The sequence below is a fragment of the Myxocyprinus asiaticus genome, chromosome 2 (genome assembly GCF_019703515.2).
Source record: "Myxocyprinus asiaticus isolate MX2 ecotype Aquarium Trade chromosome 2, UBuf_Myxa_2, whole genome shotgun sequence".
Classification (NCBI taxonomy): domain Eukaryota; kingdom Metazoa; phylum Chordata; class Actinopteri; order Cypriniformes; family Catostomidae; genus Myxocyprinus; species Myxocyprinus asiaticus.
Genome location: NC_059345.1, coordinates 4,672,698 through 4,695,445, shown reverse-complemented (window position 1 = coordinate 4,695,445; position 22,748 = coordinate 4,672,698). Strand labels below are relative to the sequence as shown.

Genomic DNA, 22,748 nt, shown 5'->3' with positions numbered 1-22,748 from the left:
TTTGTCAGATTGATTTAGTCAATAACATTTTTTGACTTGAATAAAACCAGTTAATTTAGATGTTACTACATGCAGCATATTTTTTAGATTGCCTGTCAAAACAGTTTAGTGAGTTTACAGATCCCCAATCAGTCAGTATACTGATGATACCTCAATATTTGCTTCTTGAAAAATCAACACACACTGATATTTCAGTAGTAAAGTACCCAACCTCGACCTAAGCATTAGCTCCACAATGGTAACCTCCAAAAAAATTCAACATCACAGAAACCAGGGGCTAAAAACAGTTCAAAGAATGAAAGCGAAACTGAAAACGAACTATATTTTTTGCAGAACGTATAACCGAAAATGGGAACAAAGTCTCTTTCAATTGTTCCAGAGTTATTTTTAAATGCTGGTAACCAGTTAATAAGCGGTTAATTTTGTTTTCATGAAACCAACTTGACCAAAAAGTTTATCACTGTAAACATTTGGAATTACACCACTTCCTGTTGCCCACAAAATGGGGCTTCACACTTTTTAGTAGAACACGATAAGCATGTGCTTTGATTCTGAAGGAAACCGCTGCATCACACATTTCTTTGCCTAATTGCACATTGTGGATAGCCTTCTGTGGCATGCTGAAGACCCTTTAGACAACTATATTTAATTCCTACATATTCATGCACAATTAATCCAGATGCAAGAAAAATATCAAGGTGAAAAATACATTTCTCAGTTGTTTCCATGTCTTGAATTATTGTTAAATATGATGAATTAATACAGATTTGATTCTGCCAGGTTTTGACTCAGAAGCAGATCTGTAATTAAAACAAATAATTAAAATAAAATAATTTGCATAAGATGACGTGTAGTCCAAGACGGCAGTGTGTATGCTGGAGAGAGAGATTGGCTATAGGCTATTCTAGGCTATTAATTGATTTAAGATGGCCAGATGTATATTTGAAATATTTAAAATATTTTTGGGGATATATTTGATATTATGAATACATTTATTGAAAAGACATTATTATATATAAGCTCCTGTACGCTATGCTTGCTATGATTTCCATGCTGATAATTCCACCACATGGGAAAAATAAAAATAGTTAAATTTTCGCTTATTTGGGTTGAGGCAAGTCCCTTTTTTTGAGCTTGTTTTTCTTGTGAGATCTGGCAACACTGCAACTGCTATATCAACCACCCTTAGCACAGAGTACTGTTTTTTTTTTAAAAAAGAACATTATTAACCATTCTTTTATTTCATTCTTACCAGTTACCAATTGGAAAGGTGGATGCCGAATGCGGAACCGGAATGAAAATAAAGTTTCTGCTCAGAACAAACCGAAATGAGAAACATAGCGTTTTTAGTCTCTGACATACACTCCTCTAAATCCCAGCATAACAGAACATTAAACACAAGTCTCCAACTTGTTTCATTTTGCGTAGAAATTCATTAAAATAACACTTTCAAATGTAAGCTACTCTCTCAATCCAGTCCCATGCAAAGTGTGCTTGGAACTGGAAACCCCCTGCCATATACTGGAAATATATCAGCAATATATTGATGCAACAAATATTATTCACATAGTCCAAACACAATTGGAGTAAGCGAGTAAGTTGAGACCAAATGCTAAATTGTTTTGCGTTAGCTCATTTTAATTAGTTGATTGAGCAAGCAGTAAAAATCATGTTGAGTGAACAGCATCTGTTAGAAGTCTGAATACATTTGAACTTTCATAACAATGCAATTGTATCACTTTTTGATGACTGTGTTGAATATCACTTGGACTTTACACAATATAACTATGTTCTCATCTCAAACATAAATGTATTAAAGGAATATTCCGGGTTCAATACAAGTTAAGCTCTGTTGACAGCATTTGTGACATAATGCTGATTACCAAAAAATTAATTTTGATTTGTCCCTCTTTTTCTTAAAAGAAATAAATAAATTAAAAAAAAAGCAAAAATCTGTGTTACAGTTACAATGGAAGTGAATGGGGGCCAATTTTTGGAGGGTTTAAAGGCAGAAAAGTGATGCTTATAATTTTATAAAAGCACTTGTATTCATTCTTCTGTCACAAACTGTGTATTATTTGAGCTGTAAAGTTGTTTAAATTGTAATTATTTGTCATTTTTAAAGTCGTTTTAGGGTTTCTTGACATTACATCATCATGGCAATGAAGTTGTAAAATTGGCTATAAATTTACACCGATAAGGTTATTAAGTGATTTTATCACACTAAAATCATCTAAACATGCATATTGTTTACATCTTGTGGCTACACTTTTGAAACAGTGAGTATTTTAATGTTTACGGATTGGCCCCCATTCATTTCCATAGTAAATGCGTCACTGGGATGCTTTTTTTAAAGAAAAGGAGGGACGAGTCGAAATACATTTTTGTGGTAATCAACATTATGCTACAAATGTTGTCGATTCAAACAAAAGTTAAGTATGGAGTGCCACAGGGATCAGTTTTAGGGCCTTTTCTCCTTTATATGCTTCCCCTGGGAGATATTATCAGGAAACGTGGAATAAGTTTCCACTGTTATGCCGACGATACCCAACTTTATATTTCTTCTAAACCCAACGAAAATTCACAATTGTTCAAATTAGCAGAGTGTATCAATGAAATCAAAGATTGGATGGCCAGAAATGTCCTTCTACTCAGTTCTGACAAAACAGAGGTACTAATGATGACCTCTAAAAACAAGCAGCGTCTTCTTCAGCAAAGAACTTACAGTAGGTGTTATATTTGATACCAATCTGTCCTTTGAAAATCAAATTACCAATGTTTGTAGAACAGCATTCTTCCACCTCAGAAATATTACGACACATGCTATCTGTTGCTGATGCCGAAAAATTAATTCATGTGTTCATGACCTCAAGACTAGATTATTGTAATGCATTACTGGGAGGATGTCCAGCAAGATCAATAAATAAACTTCAATTGGTTCAAAATGCAGCTTCCAGAGTGCTGACTAGAACCAAGAAATATGATCATATTAGCCCAATTTTATCATCGTTACATTGGCTACCTGTTAAATTTCATACTCATTTTAAAATTCTGTTAACTACGTACAAAGCTTTGAATGGTCTATCTCCACAGTACTTAAGTGACCTTCTACCACGCTATATTCCATCATGTTCATTACGATCACAAAATTCTGGCCTGTTAATAATTCCAAGAATATCGAAATCCACGAAAGGAAGTAGATCCTTTTCATATTTGGCTCCTAAACTATGGAATAGTCTCCCTAACACTGTTCGGGACGCAGACACACTCAGTTTACGTCTAGACTAAAGACTCATCTATTTAGCCAGCCATACACCTAATTTATCCTTCAACTCACAATTAGGCTGCTTTAGTTAGGTCTGCCGGAACCAGATCTATAAATCTGCATAAAATTGAATGGCATCTACGCTAATATTATTCTATTTGTTTCCCTGTCGGGATTCACATCCTGAGGTTACCAGAGCCGGCAAGATCCAGCTCCATTCCTGCTTGGTGTCGGACTCCACTGTTACATGTCGCTGAGAGATGACGACAAACTACAGCCGGTGCTAGCCAGACATCCCTTCAGTTTTTTGACTTCAGAGGATGAACTGATGCCAACTCCAACTGTAAGACATGGGATACATCATATGCCACTACCTGAACCTTGGACTTAAGATGGACCCCACCGAACCTCACCGAAATGACCTGCCGGTTGAACTGTGATGCACCTCATTGATCTCACCTTTGTCTATTGATGGACTATACTCTTGAAATGGAAAACATAGACTATCAATTAATTGCCAACATAAGCCTTCATCGGCCAACTAACAAAGGACAATGTATCAGTGTGAACTTCTGCAGTTTATCCAGGATGGACTTCAAAGACATTAGTCATTAATCTTAAAGTTCATAAAAAATATTATATTTTTATTTTTAAAACACTGGACCTTAACGCTTACTTAATTTACTAATCTTAAACCATGGCATACACTGCACACAAATATCTAATATTGGCATTGTATTCATGCTGGTTAGCCAGAGGGGAACTGGCCCCCACAGTGAGTCTGGTTACTCCTATGGTTATTTTTCTCCATTAACCAACATCTTATGGAGTTTTGTGTTCCTTGCCAGAGTCACCTTCGGCTTGCTCACTGGGGTTATAAATACAATTATTATTTAATTATTTATTTTTATACACATTTTACAAGCATATTTAATCAAGCTACACAATGATGACTCTAAGACTTTATAGATATTACAATTTCATTTTTTTTAATGCATGATTTTCTGTAAAGCTGCTTTGAAACGATGTGTGCTGTGAAAAGCGCTATATAAATAAAAATGACTTGACTTGATTGAGCTTAACTTGTATTGAACCCGAAACATTCCTTTTCAATTAGAGCAGCTTTCCCTTTTTTAGTGTGAATAGTAATTCATTTGCAACTAAATAACTAAATTAAGTTAAAATGGTCAAATATATTAATGAGTGTATTTGCAAAGACTTGTAATGTGCTTTGTTAAACCTATAAAACAAACAAATGAACAAAAGAATAGATTTAAAATATAGTAATTGTGATAAATCTTGTCATTTTCCATTCTGTTTTAAGGGAAGAAAACAAGAATAACAAAACATTGTAATGAGGGCAACTTACATTTATTTGTATTCGTGTGGGTGACAGTCCAGGACTGGAAATGGGGGCGGAACGTGGGTAAATGGTGTTCCCGTTCAAACTGGCTACTTTTGTTAGAGGAATAAAGAGTATTTCTATCTTTTCCCGACTAAATAGCCCAAGAAAGCTCTGCGGGTTCAGCACATAAATGTGTGGTATCTTCTGCATCTGTGGTTGCACAATGTTGAATTTCGTGAGTGGCCAGAACACATTTACGCAACAGATCGACACGTGCTCAATTTACAAATCCACGCACCAGATGAATGCACAAATATACAGGTTTCTTTGCTCACAATACCATCCACAAGTACATAAGTGAATGTGTAATTTAATGCACAAATAAATGCTGAGCCGTTTGTATTGGTATTCTTCTTCAAGAAGGTCTGTTCTGCAGTCTTGACACACACACACACACACACACACACACACACACACACACACACACACACACATGCCCAATGCTGGGGACAGCAAATGGCCATTCATTGAAATGAAGGGAAATATCCAAATTTGGCTGTTATTATTTTTAAGAACAAAAAGTAGAAGGAAAACAAATGTGTTCACAATGTTCAGTTTCCACCAATAATTTTCATTTCTCAAGTGTAATGTTGTTACAGATTACAGAAATGTAATGTCTATAATCTGAAATAAGTGTTTTATGTTTTTATTTATAATAACATTTTTATCCATGATGGCAAAGCCCCATTTTCAGCTGCCATTACTGCAGTCTACAAAGACAATAATGTGTCACATAATCCTTAAGGAATCGTTTAATATGTTAACTTAGTACTAAAATAACATTTATGTTAGAACCATTAAAATGGTTGTGCTACTTAATGAAGTGTGGGAGTTTTTTACAGCTGAGGTATTAAGTAGATTGCATTTTTCTATGTTACTTTATACTTGCAGGTCAAATTTCAGTTTTAAAAATAACCAAAATGAAACATATTTCTTGAATTCATCAATCTATTGTTCTTTTGAGAGATGAAGGCTATTCCTTGCACGTCTGTTCTGAAAGAATAAAACAAACTTGATCTAACCGGGACAGAGAGAGAGAGAGAGAGAGAGAGAGAGAGAGAGAGAGAGAGAGAGAGAGAGAGAAGTGGACAAACCAGATGCACAACAACAAGAACACAAGTACATCAGAGTCTCTAATTTGAGAAACAGACTCCTCACAGGTCCTAAACCAGCAGCTTTAATGAACAAAATATGCCGAACAGTTGCATTGGTGCAAGTAGAGGATTCTTGGATGAACAAAGTTTGAAGAATACATCAATTATTTTCAATCAATTTCATGCATCCTCTGTGAACAAACCCCCATAATCAACCCCCCCAAACTAGAGTCCCCCACAGTGAATCTCAACCATTTCCACCACTGGTCGTAGGAGAATATGTGCTACTTTGTGGGTCTGTTTTGTACCCAGAGCATCAAGTGTTTTTTTGATGGATGACTAATAATGATATGCAGTAGTTAAAATGAGGCCACTTGAGTCTTTTCATGGGGCTGTAGGGGTATCTAATGTATGGGGGGCTGGGAAACACTAGTTTATTCAAAAGAAGCATCTCTCCAATAATGCTCTGTTGTAGATGAAGGTTTATCCAGGTGGTTTAACAAATGTAAAGGTTCTAGATAAGAGACACCTACTGATCCCCACCCATAAACAATGAACTGCAGGTTGTATTTCGGTCAACATGGGTTCACTCATTGGAGTTGTTGATTCATTGGTTATAAAATGTTCACACTTTGAGTGCTTTGGACTATAATTATCGGCTATTGTCCGGTCGTTAAATGGTTAAACATATGCCGCGCCCATCACATGCTGTCCCGTTACTACTCTCGTTGCACCAATATTGAACTTTGTCTTAGGGTAAACACGAAGAGTTATAACTGAGCACACGGACATAAGGTCGATATTAAAAGCGAAATGCATGGCGCGAATCAGTTGTTAAATCGGTGAGCGCTAATCGAAACGACCGAGGGGCTCTCGCGCGAGTAAATGCGATTTGACGTGGTTATTGTTGTTATAGCGGTATTGTTAAAAACGTCGTATCATTGTTGATAAGCTCGTTACATTTTTCAACCCTTGCTTCTTTAGGGTCTTTTCGCCATCATCATGAACTTCTTTTTGGAAACTCTTCAGCTGCTCGTCATGTCTGTGGTCTACAGCTTAGAAACATTCGTTCGGATGTTTATACCGGCTCGGAAGAAGAATGTGTCCGGGGAGATCGTGTTGTTGACCGGGGCGGGCAGCGGCATCGGTCGCCTGATGGCCCTTGAGTTCGGGCGCCTGGGCGCGCGCCTTGTGCTGTGGGACATCAATGAGGAGGGGAATAAAGAGACCGCGCGCATGATTAAAGAAATGCACGGAGCGCGAGCGTACACCTATACCTGTGACTGTAGCGACAGGGAAGAAGTGTACAGAGTTGCAGACCAGGTAGAGTATGCATGTACAAAGACACATGTAGAAGACATGTTATTTACATGCAATCTTCCGAACACAGGCTTGCGTTAATACTGTAGCCTATATACAGGTTGTTCAACAAGTGTAAGCTACTGACATCAAACAATACGTTCTTTTTTTTAACTAATCGCGTTCATCATCTATTATCTATGATACATAAAGAAAAAAGTTTGTTTCAGCATTATTAAGTCACAATAATTGCTATAAAATACTATTAGAAAACTATACAGCACATACACTGTAAAAAGTGGCAACCTGAAATTGCCAGATATTAGTGGGTGTAACATAACATATTCAGGTTGATTGAGTGAAATATTAAATAATATTTAATGACTTCAATCAAACCACATGAAGCACATTTTTAGGTAAAAAAAAATGTAAAAAAGTATTTTTATTTTTTACATCAATATTTTACTAAATATTAAAAACAGTTAGCTGGTGTAAAAAGAACCATGATAGTCATGCACTGAAAAAAAAAAGAAAAAAAGTTGAGTTTAATTGTGGACATTGGTTTCACACAATGAAAATGAGTTTCTTTGATATTTGAAATTAAAATGTACACTCTACTCAAATACTTTGTGTAGCGAAAACCTAAATTAATTGAGTTAACCTCATTTAAATTTGATTTGTTAAAATTACTCTATTGAACCTTGAACACATAAGTATAATATATATATATATATATATATATATATATATATATATATATATATATATACATGTATCTCGTTTATATATAAAGATATCAAATATCTTTCTGTGCTGTATGACAAGTATGCACTGAAAAAAGTGGTAATCTGCATTTGTTACTTTAAGGATGTATTTCTACTTGAGCTAACCCATAAAAATGACTTTCGTTGGTGTAAAGTAATTTGTCAGGTTGATTTAGTCAGATTAAATAACGTTTTTTTTTTACTTGAATAAAACCAAATCATTTAGATGTTACTACATGCAGCACATTTTTTAGGTTGCCTGATATGAAGGTAAAATAGTGCCTAAATGATTTGCATGAGCAGAGTAAGATTTGTGAAAGCATAAATCAAACTGCAAGCATAAAAAAAAAAATGACATTCGCACAGAACGTTTTGTAATGGTGTAAATCAAGTTGCAAGTGTAAGAAACAAATTTTAGCAATGCTTTAATGCTTTGCATAAGTGTAATTTGTGTGTTGAATCTGTAATTTCATATTAACACAAAGTAAATGTGGTCTGTATTCTTCTGACTTTCTTTTAGTTCGCGCTTACATTTTTGGCACTGTTTTTGCATTTAAACATGGCCAAAAACATTGCAAACCTGCAATCAGCGATATGCAAGTGAAGAAAAGGTGTCATGAACAGCAAAACGGATTGACCGCGTACAATCGGTCTGTATGTGTAATATAAACTACTGCAAACGTGTAAATGACTTGTGTTTGTGGCATAAATATTTCCCAGAAATAATCTGATATATACTGTTCCATCTTCCCTTTGTTGCGCTCACACTTTAGGCATGAATTTCTCACTGAAAAGAGTTTTGCAAGCGGGGAAGGCGGGTCTACCTGTTTCTAGTAACCAATCAAATGAGGTTTGATTGGAAAATCAAACCTCAGTGAGGCACCATTTTAAATGCCTCACTGGCATCCAGATTTGTGCTTTTTTTAAAGAAAAGGATGGATGATGAGTCGAAATTTATTTTTGTGGGAATTAACATTATGCCACAAATGATGTCGATTGAGCTTAACTTACACTGAACCTGGAATTTTCCTTTAAAGGAGCAATCAAATGTAAGTTTTTGATTTTACTGGGTTAAAATTTTCTAAAGTGTAACAAGAACTCATCTGTTCCCTTTGCTTCTTGAAGGTGAAGCGTGAGATTGGTGATGTCACAATTTTGATAAATAATGCAGGAATAGTTACTGGAAAGAAGTTCTTGGAATCTCCTGATGCGCTTATAGAGAAGTCTATGCAGGTCAACATCATGGCGCATTTCTGGGTATGTCAGTATGCTTTAAACCCTTTCCATCTACAGTATGTATCTATCTGTCCATCTGTCAATCTGTCCTCTAAATTACTCTAAAACAGAAGCATGATGTGTCTGTCACCTGTTAGATGTTCAAGGCGTTTCTCCCAGCAATGATTGCTGGCAACCACGGTCATCTGGTCAGCATCGCAAGCTCTGCTGGACTTATTGGAGTCAATGGGCTGGCAGGTATTGTTGTCTTCTACAACACACACACACACACACACACACACACATAGACAATCTCTCACTTCACATTTTCACATTTCGAATCTTTTATACAGATTATTGTGCGAGTAAGTTTGCAGCAGTTGGCTTTGCTGAGTCCATGGCACTGGAGCTGCTGGCCATTGGCTGTGATGGAGTGAAGACCACCATAGTCTGCCCCTTTTTTATTAACACTGGCATGTTTGACGGCGTAAACACAAAGTAAGGACCTACTTTTCTTTGTATAGTTTTTATGTTTTTACTCAAAAAAACAAAACAAAAAAAAATTCTGCTACACTCTCATTTAGCTCAACTGCCACTGTTCTTCATAATGAGACTATGGAGAAGATTGCATGACTCATGACTGTTAAAAATATGAAAACATAATCAGCACCAGTGGTAAAGAAGCATACAGTTCAAGTCAGAAGTTTACATACACCTTAGCCAAATACATTTAAACTCAGTTTTTCACAATTCCTGACAATTAATCGTAGAAAACACTTCTACTGAGATGTTGCTTCAATATATCCAGATCATTTTCCTTCCTCATAATGCCATCTATTTTATGAAGTGCACCAGTCCTTCCTGCAGCAAAGCTCCCCCACAACATGATGCTGACACCCCCATACTTCACGGTTGGGATGGTGTTCTTCGGCTTGCAAGCCTCTCCCTTTTTCCTCCAAACATAACAATGGTCATTATGGCCAAACAGTTACATATTTGTTTCATTAGACCAGAGGACATTTTTCCAAAAAGTAAGATCTTTGTCCCCATGTGCACTTGCAAATTGTAGTCTGGATTTTTTATGGCGGTTTTGGAGCGATGGCTTCTTCCTTGCTGAGCAGCCTTTCAGGTTATGTCAATATAGGACTCGTTTACTGTGGATATAGATACTTGTCTACCTGTCTCCTCCAGCATCTTCACAAGGTCCTTTGCTGTTGTTCTGGGATTGATTTGCACTTTTCACACCAAACTACATTCATCTCTAGGAGACAAAATGCGTCTCCTTCCTGAGCAGTATGATGGCTGCATGGTCCCATGGTGTTTATACTTGCATACTATTGTTTGTACAGATGAACATGGTACCTTCAGGCATTTGGAAGTTGCTCCCAAGGATGAACCAGACTTGTGGTGGTCCACAATTTTTTTTCTGAGGTCTTGGCTGATTTCTTTTGATTTCCACATTATGTCAAGCAAAGAGGCACTGAGTTTGAAGGTAGGCCTTAAAATACATCCACAGTTACACCTCCAATTCAGTACACCTCCTATCAGAAGCTAATTGGCTAATTGCCTAAAGGCTTAACATAATTTTCTGGAATTTTCCAAGCTGCTTAAAGGCACAGTTAACTTAGTGTACAGTATGTAAACTTCTGACCCACTGGAATTGTGATATAGCCAATTAAAAGTGAAACAATCTGTCTGTAAACAATTGTTGGAAACATTACCTGTGTCATGAACAAAGTAGATGTCCTAAACAACTTGCCCAAACTATAGTTTGCTGATATGAAATCTGTGGAATGGTTAAACAATAAGTTTTAATGACTTCAACCTAAGTGTGTGTAAACCTCTGACTTCAACTGTATGTGCAATTAAACATGCATTACATTCTTATAGAACTGATGGGTCATGACACAAAAATGGGTCAAAAGCGGTGCTCAATGCAAATAATAAAATGCAACTAACTATGTAATTGTGCATAGTTAAAAGTATCAACTTTTCAAATTAAGGGGGAAAATGCATTCCCAGACCTTTGTTGTTGGTCAAAGGTTGTACATTCAGTCAGACTGTACAGTATTTTGGCGAATCTGTTACATGGTAATATGGCTAGTACTATTACAATATTTGGTAATACTAAACAGTAAGTGTTTGTGTTAGGCTGGTAAATCACACTTCTGCTGTTGCTTATGCATTTACAAAATTTTACGTTTTTCTAGCCAGCCTATGCCATGCTAAATTTGCATATTGCATATTGCAGTTCATGGTAATAATAATAACATTCATGTTTGATTTTAAGGACATTTGTTAGGGTTGTACAATAAACAATTTTGGGTCATCCAATGTAAAATCTGGATCCTGATGCAAAACCATTTGATAACCACAGTTCTTGTAGATTACGTTGAGCTCGGAAGAACTCCAACATCTGTGTTTAATCAACTGGAGGTTTCTGCAAACAATTTACTTTGTGCAAAACTAACATTACTTTGTCCTCAGACTCTAACTTCCATCAAGATGAAATTAGGGTAAAGGTGATCTAGTGGAAAAGATAGACATGTACACTGAAAAAAATAAAAATAATAATAATAATTGTGGTTAAGTAAATATAGCAGAAAAGATTAAGTACTTTCTACATTGAATAAGTTAAAGCATGAACTTGAAAATATTAAGTAAATTCTACATTTGTACTCAATTTAAACATGTAAAAATTAATGCTCTAGCTTATCCACAAATATTAGTTAGGATTGTTTGTTATCTTTATAATACATCATCATGTATCAATCCTAAAGTAGAAAACTGTCATATTTAGGCTATTTGCCTATTTGAGTACATTTCACAGGTAAATAAAATATTACATTTTACTTTACTTTTCAAAGCGACTCAATGATGACTCAAATGGCACAGAATGAAACTCATTCTGTGAAATCTCATTACTAAAATCATGTCACCATGCTATGCAAACCTTTAGTCATTGTTGTGTTTGCATGTGTAATTAGTTCTTATGTACAGTTATTATGTTTGATTTGCTTGGAGAGGCTTTTGGACACTTGGAGACGTTTTTTGTACACTATGATACATTTTTTTTTATAGTTTTCTCAGTTACAGTTGATATGGATGGGAACAAAACAAAAGCAGTTTTTCTGAGCCACCTTATTTACACCCAGAGATATATACTCTCAAATAAGAAAAATAAGAAAAAGAAAGTACATTTTTGGCTCAATATGTTTTGTGATTTTTCAGCAGTTTCATAGGCTGAGAGTCTCAGAATGTATCATAATCTATATCATTCAAAAATTGAAAAGTTTTCTTGACAATGATACCAAACACTTGAGCCTCCTTTTTTTAAGTTATAAACCTTTAATTTTGGGTATGCCCCTGAAACAGGAAATCTTTAAAAACACCTTCAGAGCTTAAAGGGTTAAGTACCATGTACATCAGATGTGTTAGTAAAAGGTACTGTATCAACTGATATGTTCAAGTTAAATTTACTCACATTAATAAATATATGTCATGAAGTTAAGTGTAACGATGCTGGCAGTGCTGGCAATGACGAAGATGATGACGTGAATATGAAGAACCCAAGTGCAGTTTATTTACAAACGTGATAACCAATAACCCTAACTACAAACGTGAAACATAAACATGAACTTGACTATGACTTGACTATAAACATGAACTTGACTATGACTTGACTATAAACATGAACTTGACTATGACTTGACTATAAACATGGCTTGACTATAAACATGACTTGACTATGAACATACACATTCACATTCAATACTTGACAATGGACAATGGCAAACATGAGGGCTTAAATACAAGACATGGGAGAACAAGAACCAATGAACAAACAGAACTGATAACAAGCTAGTTAAACAATAAATCAACGAAAACATGACACATGAACATGGAGGGAAAACATGAAATCACATGACATATCCACCCACTAATGGGCGGCTCCCGACGCCCCATCACATAAACAAAACACGTAAAACATGACATAAATTCTGTAGGGAGCTGGTGGGGGGGTGTCTTGAGGCATGGGGCGTAGCGAGAAAGGGTGAGGGGCATGGGACCAGGGCAGAGTCCATGGGGGATGGAGCCATGAGAGGTTCGAGGGGCGGAGCCATGGAAGGTGAAGCCGTGAGAGGCTCGAGGGGCGGAGCCATGGAACTTGGTGCCCGGAGAGTAGCCGAAGACTCGAAGGGCCAGGGTGGAGCTGATGGCAGGGAGGACCAAGGCAGTGCTGGAGGCTCGGAGGAGCAAGGCGGAGCTGGGGGATCGGAAGACTGAGGTGGAGCCGGTGGGACTGAGGACCAAGGTGGAGCCATAGGGAAGGAGGTCCCCGGTGGAGCTGACAGATCGGAGGGACAAGGCGCAGCCAGAGGATCGGAGAACCAAAGCGGAGCCAGGTGACCGACAGACCAAGGAGGAGCCGGAGGGACGAGGGACCCCGGCAAAGCCGACAGGCTGAAGGACCGCAGTGGAGCCGAGGGACCGACAGGCCAAGGCGAAGTCCAGGGCTCGGAGGGTCCGGGCAGGGTTGGAGGGCTGAAAGTTCCCCTTGCCTGCTCAGGAGAACTAATGGTGGGTATAAGGGTGGGAACCATCTCCAGGTCCAACTGCTCAGGTGTGGCTGTGACGTGGCATGGAGCAGGCTGAGGCATTGCTGTGACGTGACATGGAGCAGGCTGAGGCATTGCTGTGACGTGGCATGGAGCAGGCTGAGGCATTGCTGTGACGTGGCATGGAGCAGGCTGAGGCGTTGCTGTGACGTGGCATGGAGCAGGCTGAGGCGTTGCTGTGACATGGCATGGTGCAGGCTGAGGTGTTGCTGTGACGTGGCATGGGGCAAAAGATGGCGCAAGCTCAGCGACCATGAAGAGGAACTCTGGCTTGGCGACGAAGACGTGAAACTCTGGCTCGGCGGCCACGACGTGAAACTCTGGCTCGGCGGCGGCCATGTCGTGGAACACTGGCTCGGCGGCGGCCATGTCGTGGAACGCTGGCTCGGCGGCGGCCATGTCGTGGAACGCTGGCTCGGCGGCGGCCATGTCGTGGAACGCTGGCTCGGCGGCGGCCATGTCTTGGAACGCTGGCTCGGCGGCGGCCATGATGTGGAACGCTGGCTCGGCGACCATGACGTGAAACTCTGGCTCGGCGGCCATGACGTGGAACTCTGACTCGGCGTCCACCTCCCCCACAGTGAACGTGGAACCAATGATCTGTAGGGCGAGGTCGATATATTGAGCCAGGCTGAGGGAACTGTGACTGCCAGGCATCAAGATCGGCTCACTTAACCCCACTCTAAAAATGTCCTTGAAGGCGACCACATTAAAATCCATCTGGCTGGCCAGAGCGCAAAAGTCCTCTACGTACTCCTCCAGGGGACGATTCCCCTGACGTAGCCATATGAGCTTAACTGCTGGGTTCAGAGTTGGTCAAGTATTCTGTAACGATGCTGGCAGTGCTGGCAATGATGAAGACAATGAAGTGAAGATGAAGAACCCAAGTGCAGTTTATTTACAAATGTGATAACCAATAACCCTAACTACAAACGTGAAACATAAAACATAAACATGAACTTGACTATGACTTGACTATAAACATGGCTTGACTATAAACATGACTTGACTATGCACATACACATTCACATTCAATACTTGACAATGGACAATGGCAAACATGAGGGCTTAAATACAAGACATGGGAGAACAAGAACCAATGAACAGACAGAACTGATAACAAGCTAGTTAAACAATAAACCAATGAAAACATGACACATGAACATGGAGGGAAAACATGAAATCACATGCCATTAAGTAAACCCTTAGAGTGCAGATTCTGTACAGGCCTAATTATTACATAAAACAAACAGTAATAGAATATTTTTATATTCATTAAATGAGCATACGGAGAACATAGAAGGTCTGAGCAGTTAATTTCCACTTTAACAATTGTGCTTGTTATGAGGCTGTAATATTCCTATAGTTATTTGCTGTGTAAATGCATTCAAAGATGATCAAAGTGCTCATAGTGCTGTGTATGTTTTGCAGATGGCCCAGACTCATGCCTATTCTAGAGCCAGATTATGCATGTAGGAAAATTGTTGATGCTGTTTTAAGAGAACAGGTTCATCTGTACATGCCTTGGAGCATCTACCTCGCAATGGTTTTGAAGAAGTAAGTCAAGCTGAATCTTTCATACTTCACTATTATACAGACCAACAAATAAACACCCCTCGCACAACTGAATGGTTATGGGCAGGTGCACAAGTCTTCTATTCTACAATCTAAAACTTTTAACACTGTTCTTCTACTGTCTTCCAAGCACTTGTATTTCCTCTAAGAAATGCAAATCTTTTTTAATTAAAAAATGTAGTTTTTTTATCATGCTGCTATTGCCACTGTCTTATCCTCCTGAGATCCGCGTCCACATGTGTGGACATTACGTTTTGGCTTCACTTTACGCAACGCATAATTTAATTTCATTTAAACTGACTGATCTCAGTTCAGGAGACTCTAGTGCTGTCATTAAAGGATTAAACTTTCGAATCACTGAGTCATGTGACAAAACAACATGGCGCTGATTGCAGCTGAGTTTGTGTTTGGGAGAAACGGCAAAAAACTACATCTGGCAAGAAACCTCATTATGTTTTTACATTAAAACCTGTTTGAGTCAAAAGGTTAGAGTCTCTAGTTTCATCCAATTTGCCATTTTAAACATTTCACTGATTTATCACAAAACTGCATGCTGTTAAACACAATGACCACGTACGTGGACTATAGGCTAATTTTCCTTAAAATATCCAATATTCACTGTGCATTATCACACTGAGGATCAATGGATGCATGCAGAAGCTGTCAAATGTTGCTTTCAGAGGCTTTATATGGAGTTAGGATGAAAATAAGGTGCATTTCAAACTGTTCTGAGACCAGTGCAGACAGACAGCACACTGGAGGTTAAGTCATTCACTAAATAGGGAGCAAGGGAGCATCCTTTAGCTTTCCTATACAGTCAAGTGCATTCACTCCTAAAATGACCAAAAGTTCAGTCTCAGGCTGCAGATGATGTTTGAACCACTCAATATGTTTGGCAGACCTGAGACAATGATAATCAGTACATAGATTCAGAATTTATCATGTATAATTTTATTTTAACATGGTTGGCTGTGATTGGATGATGCTGGACATTACTTTGAATCAGAATTAATTATGTTAATTTCTGATGTAATGTCTGTAACGTCTCAAAAACATGAATAACCAACACTCCTGGAAACATAATAAACAATTTGATGAAAAAAATAAATCGGATTTCTATAGCTTGATATTAGTGTTGTCACGTTACCAAAATTTCAGTAGTTGCTACCGATACCAGTGAAATTTCACGGTTCTCGATACCAGTTTCAATACCACAAAAAAAATGTGCTAATGTGATAATGTGCTATTGAACGCACTCCTTTAACCTATCTAAGTTAAATTTCAATGTAAACAATAAAGTAAAAGATATGCATGTTTCCTTCAAGTGTTTCTAACACTTGGTTTTAAGTAGGGCCCTACCGAAATCTGATTTATTTTTTCCCCAAATCCTGTTTTCCTTTTATTTTTATTTTTTTTTAATTATTTTTCCAGAATTCCATGTTTTGAAGTTTCATTTCATTTCATTACCACAATGGTGTCTAATAAAAATTTTACTCAAACTTTTAAAAACTTTTAACAAGTAATAAAAATGGAACAATTACATATCAACATACCAAACATTTATTCAGTACAAAAGCACTCTTGCTTGTGATATATTGCTTAATTTGTATTATTATTTCAATCATTAATCTTTATTTATTATTATATTATTTCTACAGTGAGGGTTACATTTTACTATACAGTTATAATATTTTTCTGTTGCAGTTTCTTCAATTTCAGGCGTTTAGCTTTTATTATGAATCGTGCTTTTATTTTGACGTGTGTTTCTGACGCAAGTTTAACTTCTCTGGATTAACAGTTCTCTACATGGCCCAGTGTGATCGTTAAAGCGCAAACGCTGTGATTTAATTAAATAACTTATATAAAAATAATACTTCAGAGTGGATTAGTGCACTGCTCTGTCATCTCATACAACGTGAATGATACTCATAGTCTGTGGAGTTTCCAGTGTATGAACGGTCTGCTTCACACATTCATTTAAAGCTCATGCAGCTCATACAGAATAAGACTGCAGCATTTTGCGGTTTAATAATCACACTAGGACATATCACGATCTTAATTTGATTAGTTGTGCATTTCAGTGTTAAAGGAGCAACAGAGCACATGCTCAAATAAGCATCATGTGTCCGTAAAACAGTGTGCGGGTACCAGATTAAGTCGGTGCTCGGTACTGCCGGTACTGTAGAATCACTGGTATGGTTACATCTTTTTTATTTTAGTACCGACTTGGTACCGAAGTACCGGTACTTTTGACAACGCTACTTGGTGTTATTTCAAATTTTACAAATTAGTCCCGCTGTACACTTATGTGGACATCAATTTTTAGGATTTATTCTTTTTTTTCATATTCCTCAGGGGCTTCTAGTTACAAATCAAAAAGGGGAATGCACACAGCAGTCATGCTCGGGTCTAAGGAGGTTATATATAAAATAATATTCCACTGGAGGCCAAGTGATACAGTGATTTTACCACGGTTAAGGGGGTTTAAGGCCCTCTGCCTCACATCGTGCCTAACAAAACTCTTTATTCATCTTTAAATCCATGTAAAGTACAGCGTCTCGTATCAGCAATCACAAACCCGCAATGGATGCAGATTGCACGTGTGTGTGTATTCAGTGGGGTTTGTGAATATCCTCTCTGATCTGAATACAGCTGGAGTCCTTTGAATGGTACGATAATTACTGCGCCGGTTAAGAATTTAATTAGTGAGGATAATGTGAGAGCTGCAGCTATGATGAGACTGCTGCTGTAGATAAACATTAACTTAACCCTCTGTTCGCTTAGTGCTTGTTTGTTCAGATTTTTCAAATATTGATCATTGGCCCTCATTTAACATTTTATTGCTCAGAGAATGCTCTTTCATAGCTTAGTAGACTTATTAGAGATCTCAGTTACTGTATGTTTGAGTAGACGTTTCTCCAAAAATTCCTTTGTAAAAAATAAAAAGTATATAAATAAATTTACCATAGTTGTATTGTAGTAACCATATTTTAACCTTGATATTCATAGTAAAACCATAGTAATAATACAGGAAAATGAAAACTATGTTAATAAAAATCATAATTTTGTGGTTATTATGGTTTTACTACAAATATTTGTAATAAAACCCTAGTAACCACTAGAATTAGCATGATTAATCTATAGTACACTGTTGAGCCAAAACATTATGACCACTCACAGGTGAAGCAAATAACGTTGATCATCTCTTAACAAGGCTACATTTCAAGGTCTGGGTAGATTAGATAGTAAGCGAACAATTAGTTCTCATAGTCAACGTGTTGAATGCAGAAAAAATGGGCAGGAGTAAAGACCTGAGCGACTTTGACAAGGGCCAAATTGTTATGGCCGGACGACTGGGTCAGAGCATCTCTGAAACGGCAAGGCTTGTGGGGTGTTCCCGGTCAGCAGTGGTGAGTACCTACCGACAGTGCTCTGAGGAGGGACAAACCACAAACCGACGACAAGGTGTTGGGCACCCAAGGCTCATCGATGCACGAGGGCAACAAAGGATATCCCATCTGGTCCAAACCGATAGAAGGTCTACTGTGGCACAAGTCACAGAAAGTTTTAATGATGGTTACGGGAGGAATGTTTCACAACACACAGTGCATCGCACCCTGCTGCGTATGGAGCTGTGTAGCCGCAGATCGGTCAGAGTGCCCATGATGACCCCTGTTCACCGTCGAAGGCACCTACAATGGGCATGTGAGCATCGGAACTGGACCTTGGAGCAGTGGAAGAAGGTCACCTAGTCCGATGAGTCCCGTTTTCTTTTACATCACGCGGACGGCCATGTACGTGTGCACCGTTTACCTGGGGATGTGATGGCACCAGGATGCACTGTGGGAAGACGACAGTGGAGGAAGTGCGATGCTCTGGGCAATGTTCTGCTGGGAAATCCTGGGTCCAGCCATTCATGTGGACGTCAATTTGACACATGCCACCAACCTAAACGTCCTTGCAGACCAGGTACACCCCTTCATGGCAATGGTGTTCCCTGATGGCAGTGGCCTCTTTCAGTAGGATAATGCACCCTGCCACACTGCACACATTGTTCAGGAATGGTTTAAGGAACATTTTGAAGTGTTCAAGGTGTTGCTCTGGCCTCCAGATTCCCCAGATTTCAATCCGATTGAGCATCTGTGGGATGTGCTGGACCAACAAGTCCGATCCACGGCGGCTCCACCTCACAACTTACAGGACTTGAAGGATCTGCTGCTAATATCTTGGTGCCAGATACCACAGGACAACTTCAGGGATCTTGTAGAGTCCATGCCTTGGTGGGTAGGCACTGTTTTGGCGGCACGCGGAGGATCAACAGCATATTAGGCAGGTGGTCATAATGTTTTGGCTCATCAGTGTAAAACCATGTTACTATATATGGATAGAGTATACTGTATTAAAACCATGGTTTCTGCCTAAAAACAACAAAAACAAAACATGGTTACACTACAACAGATATAAAATGTAATTTTTTTGGTGTAACCTAATTTGACGTCAGATTTTTTAATTGAAGAAAACCAGTTAATTTAGATGTTACCACATCAAGCACATTTGGTTACCTGACAAAACATTTTTACAGTGTATATAGCTATGAAATGAATTTAAATAGCATAGCTCTGATCATATGGTCTTTGAAGAATTTGATGACAAATGTTATGAGTTCATATTCGGGATGCATCAAAATTACAATTCTTGCCAATACTGATAAGCCATTAATTATTGTCGTGTTACTGCCGTTAACCGATACATGTCCGATATTATAGATCTACAATATTTTGTCTAATAAATAAATCAAGAGAGCTCGGATTAATAAAACAATTATGACCAAAATGATGCTCATACTGTATAAAGGGATATCGATATACAGATTGTTTTTCATTCCTACAGGTGTGCATGTACATTTACTACAATATTTCACTCTGTTTTTCTTAAACAGTTTGTTACCCACAAAAATGGGCGTGCTGCTTGGTGAATATCTGGGAGCATTCAACTTCATGGCTGAGTTCAAAGGTCATGGAGAAAAGAGCGACTGATTTCCACCAATAGAGGAGCTGAGAAACAACCAGTGGACTGCTTGAACAAATCACAGACTGACAGGAAACAAACGTAAAGTGCTGCCATGAGTACTGAAAGAGTAAGATGAATAGGCTTGTATAAAACAAGCATGAAAATTTGAGTAGGCCTACTTTGTGCATAGCTGTAACATGCACTATAACTGACTTTTGTGTAACATTTTTGAAAAGCACTTACTCCATATTTTCAGCACACCGTTTGAACCATTAAATGAAATCAGTTTCTGTTCTTGTGCCATTTGCACTTAATTTGCACCCAAGAAACACATGGCACAGTCTAATCTTAGACTTCCATAAATGTGATTATTCTGTGATTGGTACACTGAAAAAAGTGGTAACCTAGAATAGTTACCTTAAGCATCTATTCCTACTTGATCTAACCCATACAAAGTACTTTTGTTGGTGTAATCTAATTTGTCAGATTAAATAACATTTTTGACCAGTTAATTTAGATGTTGCAACATGAAGCACTTTTTTTTACAGTGTACATCAGATCTACTTCATTTCTCAAACTGACAGCACATGTGATATGTAGTCCTATGTCGTTGGGTTTTTTTAATATCACCTTACCAGGACAGAAGTACCTTGTTTTTTAATTGTCTTATTTAATTAATTAAATGACTAATGGATTGTATAAAGGAATGTTCATTTTTCCCAATGTGCATTTTAATTATACATATTATTAGGGCTCTTACTAATAAATTTAGTAATAGTATTGGTTGCTGAAAGTTTGTTTTTTTTTCCGACACAAGCTTAATTTGTAATTAGTGTCAGAAACACTCACCCTCACAATGTGTATGAAATGGTGGTGTGTGTGTGTATATATCTAGTATATTACAGTTGAGGATATAAGTTTGGACATGCATGTTCGTTATATGCCAATTTTAACCAATTTAGAATAAAAGTTATCAAAACTAGAAAATAACACAAATAGAAGTTTAGGAATTACTTAGAGACCATAAAATGTTAAAGAAACATTGTGGCTTCTTAAAAGTGGCTATTTTCCCCTAGATTCTTTCAACCAACTTGAGCTGCATCCTGGGATGCCTTCTTAAGAGTATTGAAGGCGTTTGCATGTATGCGGGACACTTGTTGATTGCTTCACTATTTGCTCCAAACTCATTAATTTAAAGAAATAATAAAAAAAATGTTGACTGAAATTTTAGTTTTGTAAAGATTCATACGTAGACAAAATTTCTATCAGTCTACATTGACATTTTTTTTTTTGTGGTGAAGTAAATATAGCAGAAAAGATTAAGTACTTTCTACATTGAATAAGTTAGTTTAAGCATGCACTTGAAAATATTAAGTAAATTCTACATTTGTACTCAATTTAAACATGTAAAAATTAATGCTCTAGCTTATCCATAAATATTAGTTAGGATTGTCTGTTATCTTTATAATACATCATCATGTATCAATCCTAAAGTAGAAAACTGTCATATTTAGGCTATTTGCCTATTTGAGTACATTTCACAGGTAAATAAAATATTACATTTGACTTTACTTTTCAAAGCGACTCAATGATGACTCAAATGGCACAGAATGAAACTCATTCTGTGAAATCTCATTACTAAAATCATGTCAGCATGCTATGCAAACCTTTAGTCATTGTTGTGTTTGCATGTGTAATTAGTTCTTATGTTCAATTATTATGTTTGATTTGCTTGGAGAGGTTTTTGGACACTTGGAGATGTTTTTTGTACACTATGATACATTTTTTTTTTTAATCTCAGTTACAGTTGACATGGATGGGAACAAATTCTACATTTGTACTCAATTCAAACATGTAAAAATGTATGTCATTTGAAGTAATTAAGACTCATTTTTTTTACCACTCCACAGATTTTATATTAGCAAATTATAGTTTTGGCAAGTTGTTTAGGACATCTATTTTGTGCATGACACGAGTAATTTTTCCAATAATTGTTTACAGACAGATTGTTTCACTTTTAATTGACTATATCACAATTCCAGTGGGTCAGAAGTTGACATGCACCAAGTTAACTGTGCCTTTAAGCAGCTTGGAAAATTCCAGAAAATTATGTCAAACCTTTAGACAATTAGCTTCTGATAGGAGGTGTACTGAATTGGAGGTGTACAGGTGCATCTCAATAAATTAGAATGTCATGGAAAAGTTCATTTATTTCAGTAATTCAACTCAAATTGTGAAACTCGTGTATTAAATAAATTCAATGCACACAGACTGAAGTAGTTTAAGTCTTTGGTTCTTTTAATTGTGATGATTTTGGCTCACATTTAACAAAAACCCACCAATTCACTATCTCAAAAAATTAGAATACATCATAAGACCAATAAAAAAAACATTTTTAGTGAATTGTTGGCCTTCTGGAAAGTATGTTCATTTACTGTATATGTACTCAATACTTGGTAGGGGCTCCTTTTGCTTTAATTACTGCCTCAATTCGGCGTGGCA

At 37.5% G+C, this 22,748-nt stretch overlaps 1 protein-coding gene across 1 annotated transcript; it reads left to right on the top strand.

Moving 5' to 3' along the window:
- The first annotated feature begins 6,503 nt into the window (after nt 1-6,503).
- On the top strand, nt 6,504-21,026 carry LOC127454229 (epidermal retinol dehydrogenase 2-like). Its single transcript, XM_051721294.1, has 6 exons — nt 6,504-7,087; nt 8,953-9,084; nt 9,201-9,300; nt 9,396-9,540; nt 15,093-15,218; nt 20,176-21,026. The coding sequence occupies exons 1-6, from the start codon at nt 6,767-6,769 to the stop codon at nt 20,270-20,272; spliced, it is 921 nt and encodes a 306-aa protein (XP_051577254.1). The 5' UTR covers nt 6,504-6,766; the 3' UTR covers nt 20,273-21,026.
- The last annotated feature ends 1,722 nt before the right edge of the window (nt 21,027-22,748 follow it).

Coding starts and splice junctions, on each gene's coding strand:
- LOC127454229 (XM_051721294.1), top strand. CDS start 6,767: ATGAACTTCTTTTTGGAAACTCTTCAGCTGCTCGTCATGTCTGTGGTC. Junction 9,085..9,200: donor ACATCATGGCGCATTTCTGG/GTATGTCAGTAT, acceptor GTCACCTGTTAG/ATGTTCAAGGCGTTTCTCCC. Junction 9,541..15,092: donor TTTGACGGCGTAAACACAAA/GTAAGGACCTAC, acceptor TATGTTTTGCAG/ATGGCCCAGACTCATGCCTA.